Source organism: Gambusia affinis, linkage group LG09 (genome assembly GCF_019740435.1).
Source record: "Gambusia affinis linkage group LG09, SWU_Gaff_1.0, whole genome shotgun sequence".
Classification (NCBI taxonomy): domain Eukaryota; kingdom Metazoa; phylum Chordata; class Actinopteri; order Cyprinodontiformes; family Poeciliidae; genus Gambusia; species Gambusia affinis.
Window position 1 is genome coordinate 29,285,022 of NC_057876.1, and position 18,071 is coordinate 29,303,092.

The 18,071-nt window shown below is 42.0% G+C and overlaps 1 protein-coding gene and 2 long non-coding RNA genes across 5 annotated transcripts in view; 1 reads left to right on the forward strand and 2 right to left on the reverse strand.

Annotated features, from left to right (window-relative positions):
* The first annotated feature begins 1,836 nt into the window (after positions 1–1,836).
* LOC122836832 (C-terminal binding protein 1) lies at positions 1,837–16,685 on the forward strand. 3 transcript variants are annotated; one of them, XM_044126739.1, is made up of 11 exons: positions 1,837–2,002; positions 8,051–8,205; positions 9,206–9,350; positions 9,642–9,745; positions 10,099–10,201; positions 10,436–10,560; positions 10,797–10,886; positions 11,013–11,143; positions 11,792–11,919; positions 12,023–12,152; positions 12,921–16,685. In XM_044126739.1, exons 1-11 carry the CDS (start codon positions 1,963–1,965, stop codon positions 13,114–13,116), a joined length of 1,347 nt encoding a protein of 448 aa, XP_043982674.1. In that variant the 5' UTR covers positions 1,837–1,962; the 3' UTR covers positions 13,117–16,685. The 3 variants fall into 3 exon arrangements, with proteins under 3 accessions (XP_043982674.1, XP_043982675.1, XP_043982676.1); XM_044126740.1 differs by having other exon boundaries at positions 1,840–2,002; positions 12,023–12,134; XM_044126741.1 differs by lacking the exon at positions 1,837–2,002 and adding an exon at positions 2,347–2,499.
* On the reverse strand, positions 8,154–9,741 carry LOC122836841. The gene is made up of 3 exons (XR_006371628.1): positions 9,619–9,741; positions 8,385–8,479; positions 8,154–8,243 (listed from the first exon to the last, which is right to left on the reverse strand). It is a non-coding gene; the product is annotated as an uncharacterized LOC122836841 (long non-coding RNA).
* The window catches only part of LOC122836840, a 39,631-nt gene continuing 36,354 nt past the window's right edge, over positions 14,795–18,071 (reverse strand). Inside the window, exon 7 of the long non-coding RNA XR_006371625.1 lies at positions 14,795–17,722. This is a non-coding gene — a long non-coding RNA (uncharacterized LOC122836840). The remainder of the gene's footprint in view (positions 17,723–18,071) is intronic.

The window sequence follows — 18,071 nt, forward strand, 5'->3', positions numbered from 1 at the left end:
TCTGTATGAAAATGTCTTATTTTGAAGCTGCAGTCTGTAACTTACTAAGGAAAATCCTTTATAAACTTGTTAAAACGGCCACCATGTCGTTTATTTCAACAACCAATCATAGCCAGGAGAAGGAGGGGCTTAGTGCTGTCAACCATCCTAATGTACATGCTGCTAAATGTGCTCATGGTGAATAAATGACTTACTGTTACAAAAAGTTGTTTCTCTACCATCATCAGTAGCTATGCTAACTAGCCTCAGCATTCACGACATGCTATGCTAGCTGCAGCCATAAGAGGTTGTGATTGGCAGCGCTAAGACCCGCCTCCTGGCTCTGATTAGCTGTTTCTAGATAACACTGGGAGAAGGCAGAGTTACATACTGCAGCTTTAAAACCTAAAATCAGAAATAAAATCGTTTCTTGTCAAAAATGACAACAGATTTCCTGCAGTAGATATTTATTATCACAGACGATAAGTTGTTGTTTTTGAGCTAGTCGTGTGAAGAAACTCTCTGGCTGCTGGTCAGAGTCGTGATGTAAGAGATACTGACAGATTCAAAGAAGCCCATTTCTACTGCTCTGTGTCAGTGTGTGTGTGTGTGTGTGTGTGTGTGTGTGTGTTATTGTTTTAGCTACAGGGAAGAAACCAGCTGCAGCTACACTTTATTCAGCTTTGCTAAAAACAGACACAGGAGGAACTAAGCAGCATGTTGGAGTTGTGAAACTTTTCAACCAATATCATGAAGAGTTTTTCTTCCAGTAACAGCAACTTAACGAGCTGCATGGCATCACTGACTGACTGATTTTAGAAACTGTGTTCAGTATTCAATATATATGCCATATATGTGTTTAGCATATTAGCGTTAGCTGCTGATAATTTTACGTGTTTAGCGTTAGCTACTTCTATTTTTCATGCGTTTAGCAGTTTGAAATGAGTTTCTGCTGATATCTGTGTTTATTGTCAGCTACCGCTAATGAACACATAACGCTAAACACATTATTATGTGAGAATTATTTTATGCTAACACATTAGCTCATGCTAATTATTTATGTGTCTAATGTTAGTTTCTGTTAAATTTTTATGTTTAACATCTTATTGAGCAGAATGTAAAGTTTTGGTGAGCTGTGCCCACCTCACCTTTAGTAAGACAAATGATAAAAAGCTTTTCACTGGCTGATTTTTTCTAATGTTATGAGTAAAATAATCTGTCAGTAGAACTAGTTTTTTTAATCAATCACAGGAATTATTTACTAAAAACAAGCTTCTTCATCTTCCTGGAAAGTTTCTTGTAAGTTAGCACACAAGAAAAATTGAGAAAACGAAACTATTTGAAGTGGAAACCAGAATAAAATATTTGGTTATGATTTTGTGTTTTTACAGTGCAGTAAATATTCTGTATTAAATATTACTTTCTGACTGGATCTTCACAGTTACAGTTGTTTTTTTAACAGCTTATATCAGCAGAACCGGTTTTTCCTCTTCGTCGGCTTCTTGCATAACTTGACTTTTTTTTCCCTCCTTGTCGGTTTCCAGGAAACAAAAGATGAATTTTGGCCAACTTCGGCTCCTCCCCTCCCTACACACACACACACACACACACACACACACACACACACACTCTGTGACTGCTAATTATTTAGCACAGACTCTAGAGAGTGAAAGCGTCTCTTTCTCTCTCCTGCCTTCCCATTCCCATGAATGCAGCACTTCCTAAACTCTTCACTTTTCTCCTCTTCTTCTGCATGTGAGACGGAGGACGATTCTCTGTAGCAGGAAGGAAGGGAGGAAGGAAGGGGCGGGAGGTAAAGAGGGAGGGGTGAGAGAGCGCGGCGAAGGGAGGGGACGGGAGAGAAAAAGGGGGAGCACATGTGTATGCTTGTCACTGAGGGTCTGGGAGGACGGAGGGAGGCCGCCATATGCTGACTGGATTCCTGTTCCTGTGTGCAGAGCGCTGGCCGGCCGGGAACACGCCATGGGAAGCTCACATCTCCTCAACAAAGGCATGCCTCTAGGTAAACACCCTGCTTTTATCTGGCTCTGTGTGTGTGTGTGTGTGTGTGTGTGAACATTATTCTACCTTCAGACTCCCCTCCCCCTTCGCTCTCTTCCTCTCTTCTTCTGTCTCCTCCTCCTCACAAGTCTTCCTCACACTATTATCTATTTTATTGCTCAGAAGGGGAACCGTTGGCCTTTTCTCTGAAGCAGTGTGTGTGTGTGCGTGTGTGTGTGCGTGTGTGTGTGTGTGTGTGTGTGTGTGTGTGTGTTAGGGGAAAATCTCGGCTCGAACACTTCGACAGAAATAGATCTCTCTCTCTCCCTCTCTTCTTCGAGGGCGAGCAAGGACATGACACATATTTCTCTCTCGTTGTACGTCTTTCATGAAGCGTACTCACACACACACACACACACACACACACAGCGGTGGTGTGTGGACGTGTTTACACACGAGTGATGGATGCACCTTGTGATGGTGGCTGGAAAAGACGATTCTAGAAATCCTTGGATCAAGGTAGGGCTGCTGGGGAGGAAGAGGAGGAGGAAGATGAAGAGGAAGAAGGCTTTTATTGTGAAAAGAATGAGAAGAGCTTTTATCAGAGGTCAGAGTCACATCTTCTGACTGGAGAAGTTCTGATCTGGTTCTAATGGGAGTCATGGATGGACAGACAGACGGAGTAATGGATGGATGGACGGCTGGTTGGATGATTGGTTGGATGCTTAGTGGTTGGTTGGTTGGATGGATGATTGGTTGGATGATTGGTTGGTTGGATGGCTGGTTGGATGGTTGGATGCTTAGTGGTTGGTTGGTTGGATGGATGATTGGTTGGATGGTTGGTTGGATGGTTGGATGCTTCGTGGTGGGTTGGATGGCTAATTAGATCAAATCTGTAAATTTATATTTTCCATAATCTTAGTTTTTCTTAACTCCAAAACTTTAATCAAATTCCAGAGTTTTCCAGGTTTTTCCATAGATTGTCTGCATGCTAACCTTAGAAACCTGGGAACTGTGGTAACCGTGGTAACCGTAGAGCGATGCTGGCCTGTTGGATGATCTGTTTAGTCAGAAATGGTTTCCTGAAACGGGAACAGAAACGTCGCTGTCTGCTGAGACAGAAACGTTTCTCATTCCCACCGCAGACAGATTACCTGAGTCTGAGCTGCTGCTAATTTACTGCAGGTGAGTCGGAGGAAGCAGGTAAAACCTTCAGTTATGACGTAACCACTGTTTTAAAACAGATTATTTCCATGGATGGCAGTAATATAAACCGTCATTTAATGACAGAAACACGCTGCTAATCACAGTCTCGTTACAACGCAGCATCTTTTACTTTTACTACAGTAATATCGTCAGAAAGTGTCACCACATTTACTGAAAAGTAACATTTCTGGACCCTGGATGAAGAATAAATTAGATGAGATACAGATCTTCAATTTATGTTGAAGTGAGACCTCCTGTTTCTACACCAGCTGTGCTCTGCCAGTAATTTAAACACTGGAAGTATTTTACCCTGATATCTATCTATCTATCTATCTATCTATCTGTCTGTCTGTCTGTCTGTCTGTCTGTCTGTCTGTCTGTCTGTCTGTCTGTCTGTCTGTCTGTCTGTCTGTCTGTCTGTCTGTCTGTCTGTCTGTCTGTCTGTCTGTCTGTCTGTCTGTCTGTCTGTCTGTCTGTCTGTCTGTCTGTCTGTCTGTCTGTCTGTCTGTCTGTCTATCTATCTATCTATCTATCTATCTATCTATCTATCTATCTATCTATCTATCTATAGATGTATATCTATATATATGAACTAGCCTGTTGATCCTTCTGGCCAAATGTTTTCTTTTCTAAATATAATATTTATTTGTAATTTTTGTTTTTAAAATACCAGAATTTGTGCAAATCTTTATATTCAATCTGATGATGTCGTTTTAAATTGTTAAATTAATCATTTTAGTTACAAAATACAGTTTTGCTTGAATGATTTCTTGGACTTTTTTCTTCTACGTTCTTTAAAACGTAAAAATAGCAACAAGATAAGAAAAACTTTGTTTCAATAACATTTTAAATATTTACATTTTTAGTTTTAATTTTTCCAGACAATAGTGGGCCACACATTTTTAACCATTATATATAAATATATATTTCATATTGTAAAAAATATATAAAATCATCAAAATAGCTTAATTCTTTTAAAATCCTTAAACTATTTTAATAGCTTTATAGTTGTAATAGTACTATTTTAAACTATTTTAAAAGTTTAACTAAACTTTTAAAAAATTTTAATAGCTTAAACTATGAACTTATTCATAAATTTATATGATTACATAAAATACATTAGTGAATTTTAATTTCAGTTCCATGTATTTGTATTTTGTGTCAATCTGAATAGTGGTGGTCTTCATTAATAAATTAAAAACTCTCCACTGTGTGTAGAAGTGAGTATGTGTATTGGACGCTACGGGTTGTGACCAGACAGGAGGAAGTAAAGATCCGCCATTTTGAAACCAGACCTGCTGCCGGTTGGTTTCATTGATTCATGAAGCTACAGAATCACTGAGCTGCTTCACCTTCACAGCGTTTCTGACATCACACCCCCGACTTCCTGCTGGAGGGCAAAACCGCTAGCAGACGATAACTAGCATTGGTTTTAGCTACTAAGTTGTCAATACAATGCATTCGATCTTAAACGATATAAATACAATAAAAAGGGACGCAGTGCTTTGCTACAAATTATCAACAGACAACCAGGTCAGGAAAAAGTTTTAATGTAAAATGGTGAAGGTGCTATGTCAGCTATGCTAGCTTGACTATTACAACCTGAACCTGTAGATGTGCTGCAGAACATGGTGTTTCAATTCAGCTAAAAAAAACAGCAACCCACACACCAACTCTGACAGATCATCAGTAGAGCGGGATTTCAAATGAGCTAATCAACCAGCGGCGTGTCAGCTAAGCTAACAGCAGCAGGAGCTAATCCACAACAGAGACCACTTATTAAAAAAATAAATAAACATCAAGCCTGAATGAGTTTCTGCTCTTTGTGTGGGAAATGTTTGTGTTGTTGAATCTTGATGTGTTAGGGGAGCTGTTGTCAGTCAGTTGCTATGGCAACGGGTCTGCGTGTAGCATAGCCAAAAAAGAGTGAGAAAAAAGGATAATATGAGTAGTTTCAGTTATTCTTTGGTGGTTTTTCTGGTTTTAAATTAACAGCTATTAAATAAATAACACCTTCATCTCCAGGTTTCATTTAATTAATGGTTGCAGCAGCGCCGCTCCAGATGGCAAGTAAAAGAATCGTCTTCTTCTGCTCCAGCATTGTGAGCGTCTAAAATTTTTGCAGCGGCTAGCTTGATTTCTCTGAGGGCCACATAAGGACTTAAAGCGGACCGGGTTTGGCCCCCGGGCCTTGAGTTTGACACATGGCTCTAGAAGTGGAGAGCTGCAGAGGCGTGTGAAGTGGAGCGGGTCCTCCAAGGTCACCAGACGCTGGAATGACAGTTACTTCCTCCCTCAGAAATGCCTGGAATCCAGGTCCAGAGTTTCCAGCAAACCGCGGAGCTCAAACTGGGCCTCCTGCTGGTTCCAGTTGCTCCCAGCCTGGTTCTGGTTCTGCAGAAATCTGCAGCTTAAAGCAGACTCAGTTCTGCAACACAGAGCAGGGAGTTGAGCTTGATCCACGTTGGAAACAGAAAATGCGTTTGTCAACAGATCCGGACCAAAACCCGGTTCTGTGATTAAAGTCCGGTTCTGCTGCAAACGGAGCCGAGAAATGAAGAAGGAAGTCCAATAAAGTAACAGAGAGAACGTCTTCAACCCGCCTCTCAACAAGAGGTTGAAATCATGAACAAATGCGATTTCACTTTAACTTTTATTTAAATGTAGGAATTATTGACTTAGAGCCAAAACTCTCGCTGAAACGTTGTTGGTTTCATCTTATTTCAGGTCTACCCAGATATTTGCATCAGAAACTAGACAAAAATGACTTTCCGTTGTACGATTTGGGTCATTGTAGATATTTTAAAAAAGGAACAGTAAATAAAATTTTCTAGAAACAAACATGGAAAAGCCAGAACTTTAATGCTTTTTATGGAAACTTACTAGAAATTTCTGTTTCTTTTTAGTTAATTTTCAACATTTTCAACTCAGAAATTTCCAAATTTCTGTCCAGAAAATTTCAGATAGTAATATCAAAATGAAATAGATTTTGGAGCAAATTGTTCCACATTTAAAACTCGCAAATTTCTTATTTTTTTCTAGTAATTTCTCAAAAATTCTGTGCTTTTTGGTGAAAATTGACTCTTTATTATTGGAGCCTTTTGCAACGCTGTCTTACCGTCGCTGCATCTCTTTATGCGACGTCCGAATCCCATGATGCATTCTGGCTGCGGCGCCTCTGGGCTGTTTCTGACACCAAGCGGCTCCGGATGGATCCTCTGGATCCTCCAGGGAGAAACTCAGAGCGAAGTGACAGAAAGAGCCGCTTGTGTCAGGCTGCATGTCAGAGAGGAGCTGAGTCAGCAGATGACTCAGCAGAAACAGTTCAACCTGGAGGGAAACCAGGAAACGTTCCTGCAGAAACTGAAACCTCAGACGTAAAAGTGACAGGAGGTCTCACTCCTACCTGATTACTGACCCAATAGGTTCTGATTTCTGATCGGCTAGAGATCAATACTTCAGAAAATATCTGACTAAGACGTCACTTCCTGGTTGTTCTGCTTTGCTGCTTTAAAAAATCATCTTTAAAAATAACTTTTTATGAATATTATTTCCTGTAATCACTTTCAAATTTCTGCTTTTGTTTCATGGTTCAAACACAAAATCTTACCAAGAATTTCTGTTTAGTTTTAATGCAAATATTTTATTACACTTGAATTAAGACAAAAACTGACAATTAACTTTTCAGAAACTTGTTTTAAATAAATAATTCCCTAAAATGTATTTTAAAAAGCACCAGTTCCAGATTATTTTCCTTGTAACATTTCATAGTTTCAGATTAAGAGTGAAATAATCTGTAGTTTTATAAAACCCAGGATTATGGAGTTATTATTGACAGGTTTCTGTGATGCTGCGGCAGGAAGAGTCAACATCACGTTGAAACAGCCAAAAGGTGTGCACTGTAAAAAGTTTCTACTTTTAATGCATATTTTATCTATTATTATGTTTACGAGCTGCACAGACGTGCAGAAAGACATTAATAATAATGATTTTTAATCATTTTTAATAATAATTAGTGATTTTAATAATAAACATTGTGAAATGATTAGTTATGTGTGTTTCAGCTCCAACGGTGGATTTCAAAGCTACTGAGTGGATTTGCTTTTGAAGGAATTAATTTATTTAAATTTAAATCTCATAAAACCATCAGAAAAGCTTCATTTTGAAAAGTCTAAATTTTATTATAAAAAACTGCTGGAAGAAACAAAAACGTTTTAGATTAATGTCTTAAATTTTCCGTAAAAGTTTCAAAAGTAGAAAAATGTTGACTTTTGAAAATCTGAAATTTCCAAAATTTTTCTAAAAAACAAAAACAAAAATATGAATCTAAATATTTCTCTGTTGTTTTAGTGGAAATTTAATTTTGTTTGTCTAAAACGACTGTGAGTGATGGAAAGTTTTTCTAAACTCGTTTCTGGCACAAATATTTTATTCCACTTGAAATAAGACAAAACTAACAAGTCACTTTTCTTCCAGGGATAAAAGATCAATTTGATCAAAAGGTTCTGGTCCAGAAATCTGGACTGTCTGAAAAATAGTCCAGACTTTTTCCTTATTGTTAGCCAGGTGAAAGGTGGCCTTCATGCATTCAGAGATCTTCCTCCTCCTCTTCCTCCTCAGTGTTTGTTGAAAGTTAGTTTTAGTTTATTTCAGGTCTGCTGGGATATTTGCAGTACAAACTACAGCCTGAAATCCTTGTTAAGGTTTTGTGTTTTTGCAGTGTAACATGGAGTTTTTTGGGAGCAGTGATGTTTGTAGAGTCGACCAGCTGCTGGGAGGAAGGATCTGTGGTTACGCTCCTTTGTGCGCCCAGGATGCACAAACGTCCTGAGTGACCCGACTTCTTCTTTCCTTCTGTTTTTAGGCATCAGACCTCCCATCATGAACGGGCCGATGCACCCGCGCCCCCTGGTGGCGCTGCTGGACGGCAGAGACTGCACCGTGGAGATGCCCATCCTGAAGGACGTCGCAACCGTGGCGTTCTGCGACGCTCAGTCCACGCAGGAGATCCACGAGAAGGTAACGTCTAACCAACTCCACATCTTAATCTGTACAACCTGCAGAGAAAATATTAATGTCTTACTTTATTGTTGTCTATTTGTTCGTTCCTTTGAGAAAAAAGTTTACTGTTGTGTTCATTAATAACATTTTAGCGCTATTTGCTATTTGCATAATAAATGGAACAAAAAATTTCTTACAGCCTGAAGAAAACGAGACGTAAAGATGCAGTTAGTCAGCAGGGGGCGCCATGCTGCTCGCCGCCTCCTGGCCATCATTCAGCACAGCTGCAGACCTGCATTATGAACTTATATTACATATTTTATCTAAAAGCAAATTCTGCAACTCACCCTGAGAAACTGAAAAATGTTCCTGCAGAAACAAATTCTTCTGATCAAGAAATCCTGGGATTGTTTCCACTTGTATCCAGCTTTTCTTTTTACCCACTGTTCTTTAGCTACTGATGCGTTGTTAGTCAAACAGATTCCTTTAGTAACTCAAATGTATTGAAGGACTCAAGAAAAAAATCTACTAGGACATGATTACGACAAGTTATCAGGATATTTTGGTTCCTGGGCAAAATTTGATCCTCACTCCTCACCAGTTGGTGGCGATAATGTTCCATTAAACTGTTTGACAATCTCCATTAAACAAAAGACAAAGAGAAACCACTGTGACACCGTCTCCCTAGCAACAGGGTCAAACACGCCTAGCAACGGGGTCAAACACGCCTAGCAACGGGGCCAAACACGCCTAGCAACGGGGCCAAACACACCTAGCAACGGGGTCAAACACACCTAGCAACGGGGTCAAACACGCCTAGCAACGGGGTCAAACACGCCTAGCAACGGGGTCAAACACGCCTAGCAACGGGGTCAAACACACCTAGCAACGGGGTCAGCATTAGAAAAATAAGTCTGCTTTGAATGCAGCAAATAATGTGTTGATTTCGCTGCACCTGCTGCTGTTTTCTCTGATTTAAGTTGCATTTTCAGGACGGATGCTCGTTCTGTGTGTGCAGGTGCTAAACGAAGCCGTGGGGGCGTTGATGTACCACACCATCACCCTGATGAGGGAAGACCTGGAGAAGTTCAAGGCGTTGCGCATCATCGTTCGCATCGGCAGCGGCTACGACAACATAGACATCAAATCCGCCGGGGAGCTTGGTACAAACCACAAACACCCTCAACTAACCACAACTCTAATCCTAGGGAACAAGTTGACCCAACAGCGTAGAGCAGCCAGAAGTCAAACAGAATCACTAAGAAAGCCTGAACTAAAATAAACAGAAACAGAAAGAGAGGAAAGGAAACAGAAAAACAAACAAAGAGGACTTTCCAGAGAAGTCTGGCTGAAGCTCGTCTTCCTGCCAGCAGCTCAGCGTCTGCAGCGGGAAACTCTGCAGACGTCAGCTGGGTCTCCCTCAGACCTCACCTTTCTGCTTTCTGCTCCGACAGGTATAGCCGTGTGCAACATGCCGGCAGCGTCGGTGGAGGAGACGGCCGACTCCACGCTGTGCCACATCCTCACCCTGTACCGACGCATCACCTGGCTGCACCAGGTTTGTAGCTCTGCAGCCCAGACAGCAGGCAGGGAACCAACACACTCTGGTTTGTTGGAGGTGTGCATCTGCTCACCGCCATCATTATTTACACTGTAACTAACAAATAATCTCTGCCAACTGACATATAAGCAAAATTGAAACATTTCATTTTCTTTAGAATGTGGCTGTATTTGAAAGACGTTGATGTAAAGTGTAGAAGGTACAGTAAAATGATTTGTTCCTCAAATCATTGCTTAGACTCATGTGTTGTAGTCTGACAGGATTAGCTGTGCTGCAGAGTGAATTACAGCTGGATCACCGTGTGTCTGCGCTGTCCGCTCCGTCTGACGGTCCGTCTTCACTCCTGCCAGGCTCTCCGGGAAGGGACGCGGGTTCAGAGCGTGGAGCAGATCCGAGAGGTGGCGTCCGGCGCGGCCAGGATCAGAGGAGAGACGCTGGGACTCATTGGGCTCGGTGAGAATCCAAACTGGTGTCAAACTGGTCCACATCGGTCCAGGTCCTCTCATTTCATACAGGACAAATCATCTGACCGAGCAGAAAGGCGTCGCTGAAGAAAAGTCATGAGAAGATTGGGAGGAGAGCGAAATCAAACTTTTTACCTACCTGCTAAAAAGCTTGTTGCTCAGCAAGACAATCCTGTGTAAGACTACATGCAGTCTAGACGTAACAAACTCGGTGTGTTTGTAGGCCGGGTCGGCCAGGCCGTCGCCCTGCGAGCCAAGGCCTTCGGCTTCAACGTGGTTTTCTACGACCCGTATTTGGCCGACGGCGTAGAAAGATCCCTGGGGCTCCAACGGGTCACCACCCTACAGGTAAACCCAGCTGGCCTTCATGTCTACCTTTCAGTGCCTTCAGATCAATTAAATGGAGGATTTCACTCTGGAAACAGAAATTAAACCTCATTTACACTTTTGGTCAGAAAGCTTTAGAAACATGTGGAAGGCCTGCAGGCAGCAGGTCCTGCAGCGGAAACGTTTCCATCTATTATTGAGTGATGAAAGCAGAACTAGACGACATTCTGACCGGGATCTTTCATCTTCCTCCTCAGGACCTTCTCTTCCACTCTGACTGTGTCTCTCTGCACTGCAGCCTCAACGAGCACAACCACCACCTGATCAACGACTTCACCATCAAACAGGTACGCTGGACAGACGCTGGCAAAGCCACCAAGTACGCTCGTAAAGTCACATCAAGCCTCAGCTGAACGCTGTGTGTGTGCGTGTGTGCGTATGTGTGTGTGTGTGTGTGTGACCGCGTGTTAAAGATGCGGCAGGGGGCGTTCCTGGTGAACACGGCCAGGGGGGGCCTGGTGGATGAGAAGGCTCTGGCTCAGGCTCTGAAGGAGGGCAGGATACGCGGGGCGGCCCTGGATGTCCATGAGACAGAACCTTTCAGGTATTACACCTGCTGAGCAAATGCTTCATCAAGCTGTAAGAGAACTGGCTTCGTTGACCACCAAACCATTCTGCAGAAGACGTTTGGGTTTTCCATCTATCCAACAGCAAACTGCAGCCCAGCTTCTTTGGTTGGTATCATCTCAGTGAAAGTGTGTTCCAGTTTCTGATGAACTTGATCCTTTGGTTGTTCTTGAACTTCCTAAACTATCTGAGGGTGACGGTTTGGGTCAGAGGTTTGGGGGTTGGAACAGAACCATGATCCAAAACAAACATCCATCCTGGATAACCAAGGCCAACACTGAGCCGCCGGGCCAGCACCAAGAAACCATCTGATTTAATTAGACTGAACCGTTTCTGTCCAGAAAGATGGCCGACGCTTGTTGGTTTCTCTGAAACTTTTGGGACATTTATCCAATGTTAGTAGGGCTGAGTGTATGTAAAGTTTTGACCCTGTGGATTAGAGAAAACCTACAACAAATTGTTGCATTTAATTTTTGCTTTAAAAGTATTATCATCAAAAGTCCCAGATCAGTATCACACCTGTTGCTGATGACGGTTTTCTTTCTGTTTGAGTTAAATAATAAAGTCACTGGACAGAGTAATTTCCTCCAGCTGAGCTGAAGCCTTTCGTTTGTTGCTGTGGCAGCTTCAGTCAGGGTCCGCTGAAGGATGCTCCCAACCTGATCTGCACGCCGCACGCCGCCTGGTACAGCGAACAGGCATCACTGGAGATGAGAGAAGAGGCGGCGAGGGAAATCCGGAGGGCTGTGACAGGTTGGTGAACAGAGTCGGTAACCAAAGGAGACATTTTAGGAGTTCCCTTACCAGACAGACACAAACAGATTTGTTTTGTTGATCCTCATTTGTTCATTTTCAGGTCGGATCCCAGACAGTCTGAAGAATTGTGTGAATAAGGAGTTTCTCTCACCCAACAACCACTGGGCCGTCGACCCGGCGGCGGTCCACCCTGAGCTCAACGGCGCCTACAGGTACCGGCCGGCGCTGAGGTATCAGCAACGATTAGAGATGATCCAACATTTAGCTTATCAACACATGTAGCTGCCAGGCTGGGTGCTTTGCTAATGTATTTATACACTTTACTGTGTTTTATGTGACCCTCCTGGCCTGAGGCGTCAGGTTTTAGTGTTGGAGGATTTCTCTTTAGTCTTTGGATAAAGACCAGGAGACTTTCCTGCTGCTAGCAGGTTAGCTTTGGTTGTATTTACCCAGAATGCCCTGTGCTATAGTCCACTTCCTGCTTTTGGAGCGGTCTCCGGTCTGCATTCGAAATGAACCAGAGTTCACTTCAACTGAACCCAGAAAGAGTTTTGGAGGACCAGAGGTCAGAGGTCAATTAGCATTCACACCTCATCAACCGGACTGGAGTTTCCAGGCAACCGGACCAGATTTGGGTAAAAGCGGACTGAACAGGACCGGTGTGAATCCATTCTTAGTACATATATGTGAAGTGGAAGGAAACAGACACATGGTTTTACAGTTTTTATAAATAAAAGCAGGAAATGTGACGTGAGTTACTAAAAACTTGACTTGATCCTTTGCAGGCAGTAGAGACACATGTTGGTCTCTTGGGAGCCATCCCATAATACCTCTGGCTGCGTGTTTAAGGTGTCTGTCCTGCTGGAAGGTTTTCTGGTTTATCTCAATCTAAAGTTCTCCAGACCGTTAGCTGAGTTAGTTTAGCTTCCTCCTGCTCTGTCAGCTCTCTGTAAAACCCACTGAGCAGTGTCAACAGTTTTGCCCCTCCTGCCCCTCAGGTACCCCCCCGGGGTGGTGAGCTTGCCGGCCGGCGGCCTCCCTCCGCCAGTTGAAGGCATCGTCCCGAGCGCCGTGCCCATCACGCACACCCTCCCGCCCGCTGCCGCACACCCGCCTCACGCGCCGTCTCCCGGACAGAACACGGTGAAGCCACCAGAGGGCGACAGAGAGCAGCACCCCAGTGACCAGCTGTAGCCCCTCCCACACCGACCGCCGTTCAGGTGCCACCTGCTTCCCAACAGACAGGTCTCACTCCCAGCGGGAGCAGGACTGACGCTTTACTCAACAACCCAGAAAGTTCCTCTAAACCAACATCTGATCGTTGGTTCCTCAACAGAAAAAAATTAAAACACTTTTAAATTGATTTGGGGGGAAAAAAGAATTAAGAAAATCTTTAGGCTGTTGGTGTCCAAAGTTAGAGGGTTTCATGTGTTGTGTGTCTTTTCCTTAGTTTGATGTGACATCAAAGTTATTGGGTTTGAAATGAATGTAAGCAGCCTGTGAACAGATTTTAGAACATGATGATATTCGTATTCCAGTCTGAACACAAACTGGTTTAAAAATACAATATCTCGTTTTCTTTTTATTTGTCCCTAAATTAGCAAGGCCCCAAAAAGAGGCAGCTTTTTGCACACCATCTCAGGAACCTACGTTTCCACAATTGGTAATCTAGGTTTTTCTAACATTTTTCTTTTCTAAATAGTTTTTATGCCACTCAGTGCTTTTGTTTTTCTACCTGCTTGCCTTCCTGTGTCCCGCTGCGTTAGAAAACTTTAGTGACATATAAAGTTGATCTAATGCTTGTTTCTGTTGGTTTTGTTTAAGGAGCATGTCACTTTGCTCTGGGATTGTGTAAATGTTCGAACCGAAGGCGTAACGGGAGGAACGTTTAGGAGAGGTGGTGAAATGGTGAACATGCTGTGACCTGTTGATTCTGATGTTTTCATTCATGAGCTGACGAGGCGACAGACTGAGACAGACTAAAAACATGGTTTGTTTTTAATAATTCACCTATTCTGGCTGGAATTTCTGCTCCTGTTCAGACCAGCATTATAACTTTGATGCAGGAATGACATTTCTGTTGACCAAAATGACCAACACTATGCTAGGCTACGTTCACACAGCAGGCAGATGCAACCAAAACACCCCAAACTTTCACCCCAAAAATACAATTTGTTCCACTTACACATTTGGATAAATCTTTACTACCGTAAACAGAGCACAGCGGCGGCCATCTTTAGTGCCCTAAACAGAGCACAGCGGCGGCCATCTTTAGTGCCCTAAACAGAGCGTTGTGGCGGCCATCTTTACTGTGGTAAACAGAGCGTTGTGGCGGCCATCTTTACTGCGGTAAACAGAGCGTTGTGGCGGCCATCTTTACTGCGGTAAACAGAGCGTTGTGGCGGCCATCTTTACTGCGGTAAACAGAGCGTTGTGGCGGCCATCTTTACTGCGGTAAATAGAGCGTTGTGGCGGCCATCTTTACTGCGGTAAACAGAGCGTTGTGGCGGCCATCTTTACTGTGGTAAACAGAGCGTTGTGGCGGCCATCTTTACTGCAGTAAATAGAGCGTTGTGGCGGCCATCTTTACTGCGGTAAATAGAGCGTTGTGGCGGCCATCTTTACTGTGGTAAACAGAGCGTTGTGGCGGCCATCTTTACTGCAGTAAATAGAGCGTTGTGGCGGCCATCTTTACTGCAGTAAACAGAGCGTTGTGGCGGCCATCTTTACTGCGGTAAATAGAGCGTTGTGGCGGCCATCTTTACTGCGGTAAATAGAGCGCTGCTGGGCGACATCTGTCTTCTTCTCCTGTGCATTTGGATTATCAAGCACAAAAAGAGTCCAACTTCGGTCACTTTTAATTAGTAGAATGATCATGCAAAAAAAAAGTCAGATTGAGATTGAGACCTGCTGAGAGAACGTTGCCATGGCGACCTGTACAGGTCTCATTTTGTTCCACATAATGGATCCATGTTTTACCCCTGAGGGTTTAACTCCATCACAAATCAAACTCTGAATCAGTTTCCACACAACAACACTTAGCTTAGCTTCAACTTTCACTACAAGCTAATAAAGATGAAGGTAGACACTCAGACGAAGGCGAACATTCGTCATTTGGCTCAGACACAAAGAGAAAAACACAAAGTCGAAGCTGCAGCTGACAGTTTGGAGCGAACAGAAACTCTTAAGAAAGCTTTTTGCTATTTGATTGACTTTATGCTCACAAACTCCTTTTCCAGATTTCTGTCCAAGCTGCGTCATGAACAGCATTTCGTTTTCTCTCTTTAGCTTTCAGTTAGTTTTTCTCTTGAATTCGGAAGCAGAAAATGTTTCAAACAATAAAACTTTTTCTGAGGACTAAAATCTGCCTTCCTGGCTCGTTTACATCCTCACCCCACACCTAGCTTAGCATATTCGCCTTAAATAGTTTGGTTTTCTGTCTACAACAGAAAACAACATCATCCATATATGGAAGTGCTTCCTGTTTTACACAAAGCGATAGGTGTCGTTTTTTTAAATTACTTTTATACTTTTTTAAACAGAAAAGGCCAGTTGTGATTTATTTCACGTCTTTTATTTTGTATTTTCGGGTTTCCTGGCTCTAAACTACGACTCTGTTATGCACTTTAAGTTGATTCTTCCACCTTCCAGGTCCCGGGATGTTACGACAGTAAAAACGGTTAAACTTGGGTAAAGATGAGACTCGGATGATCTCTGAAGATTGTTTTAACATCTCAAGAAGAAACGCCTGCCTGCTTTCCACAAACAGACATGAGCACAGAGAAGCGGCGGCGTTTGTTTCCCCGAGCGGCCTGAGGTTTCCTGGAGTCCCTCTGACATCAAGCCCTTCCTGTTGCTACCATTTAACCACCTGCTCTCTTCATGTGTACATACAGTGTTCTGCTTGCCTGTGTCTATGTGACTTGGTTGTTTCTGTGTCTAAAAGCGGCGCCAGTAGGGGGGGCAGTAAATTACCCAGAATCCCTTTCTGCTCCCCCTACTGCAGCTGCGTAGTAAAAACAGTTTCCTGTTGCCTACCTGGTCTTCTTCATGGTGAGGCAGCGAGCGTCGCGGTCAGGGATGGACATTTCCACCGCAGAGCGTTTCAGGCTGTTAGGGCCCAAAATGTTGGATTACGAGAATAAAGTCAAAATAATGTAAGAACAAAACCGTTCAGACAGGAAGTAGAAATACGAGAACAAAACTGCATGTCAGTCATGATGTGATAATAAAATCAATGAAATTATGAGACTAAAGTCATTAAATAATCATAATATCAGCAGAATAAAGAAGCTATTTTACCTCAAAAAGGATTAAAAACAACACCAGGAAACCTTGTGATTTTAATAACTATCAAAGTTTTGCTTTTGTCTAAAAACTTTCCATCTTTCTTCTGGTATTTTTGTGTCTTTATTCTCATAATTTTCTGACTTCATCCTCGTAATTCTGAATAAAATGAAAAGAACCTACAGCTCCGCGCCGCCGCAGACTGAAGGTTCTGGTTCTTCCCACACAAACTGCAAACATTCCTGGTCCAAACCGACGGATCCGGCGGTTCCCCTGAAATGCCGTCCCTGGCGGGAGCGCCCCCTGCTGCCGGCCTTCATGGTGACGTAGTAGGCGTAGCAATATTCAGTACACATATTAATCTATATTCTACAGTAAATATCCTTATTTTTGGTCAAACGACAACAACTGAAAAAGATGTTTGTGACTGTATGCATTTGTATGAATTATTTTAAAAGGAAATAAACTGTGGAAGGTGACGGCTGGGTTTCTGTTTCTGCGTTTAGCTGTTAGCATCATTTAGTTAAATCATCAGAAAAACTTTATTAAAATGCATCTCCACTGTCAAGGATTTTCATTTTTCTGCTGTTCAAAGTAAATTAAAGTAAAAAGAAACAGAACATTTGTGAAGCTCTAGAGATGAAACTGTTTGGATCAAAATAAATTTCAATCTTTGTTTCCTTATTCTGGTGCTAAATTAGAGCCAATAATTTACATACCAACAGATTTCTGTCCAACGGTTGGATCTGGAAAAATAATTTCAGAACTCACATTTTTTAATTAATTTACTGGAAACATAAATTTTTTTAGATAATATTTTAATTTGTTGTGCACAGCAGAACCGAGTTTGAGTTGAATCGTTTGAGGAATAATTGATCCAATAACGTTTTAAATCGTAATAAATCCTCATTAAATGTAAACCTGTCCAGTTTCCCCTCGTTAGCTCTGTGTCTCCACCAGGGGGCGCCGTTTCCACGCAGCACAACTGCAGATAAAACTTCTGATTATTGATCTTATAAACAACACAAAACAATTTAAAACATATTAATAAGTGATCAGATTTTATGTTCTTATTAACAGCATAATAAATGTATCAAACCAACAGATGATTGGACATTCTACTCATTTAAAAGTTTATATTTTCTGTTTTGATGGTTTAAAAAACAACAAATTTCCTGGAAGTCACTTTTAAACTCCAACCCAACATTAAAGGTCTGAATTAAAACTTTCCTTTTTCAAATCACAGCCAAAAATCAAATCATGAAGAAGTCAGAAAGTGTTTTATTTGTTTTTTTTATTTTCATATCCAGAACAATAAATGAAAAAATTACCATCAGACAGAAAAAGGCATTTATTAATCAGACTGGAGGCAGTTTGGTGGATTTATACCCAGATTTCCAGTTTATTTGGCAGAAACTTCCTTTAAACATGCGACAGTCGGGAACGTCGGCCGTTCATGACTGCACATCGGATCTGAATCTGATTCATTTCCACAGAAATAAATCTGATGTTTCTGCAGGGAGAAAAGATGGAAAACAGGAAACCAGTTGGATTTGGACAGAGTAAATAAAGTCACAGATAAAACTACTGCCTTACATTGTAGTTAAATATTTATCCTTCTTAGGACTTTCTACTTTTAAGATAAATATCTGTACTTTTACTAATTATATTTTCACATTTGGCTAAATGAGAGTTGGTGAGAATAAAACTGGAACGTTTCAGTATTTTATAAAATCTCTATTCATGTAAAAGATGAACATTTATTTTTTATAACTAGAACGTTTTGCGTATTTTATTGAAATGTTTTTAGAAAAGTTTCTGTAGATAACTGCAGCTGATCCTCACCATTTGCTTTTCAGAGC

Bases quoted from the DNA above. Each gene is read 5' to 3' on its own strand.
- LOC122836832 (XM_044126739.1), top strand. From the start codon at position 1,963: ATGGGAAGCTCACATCTCCTCAACAAAGGCATGCCTCTAG. The intron at 10,202-10,435 runs GTGAGAATCCAA...GTGTGTTTGTAG, and splicing joins GCTGGGACTCATTGGGCTCG to GCCGGGTCGGCCAGGCCGTC. The intron at 12,153-12,920 runs GTATCAGCAACG...CCTGCCCCTCAG, and splicing joins AGGTACCGGCCGGCGCTGAG to GTACCCCCCCGGGGTGGTGA.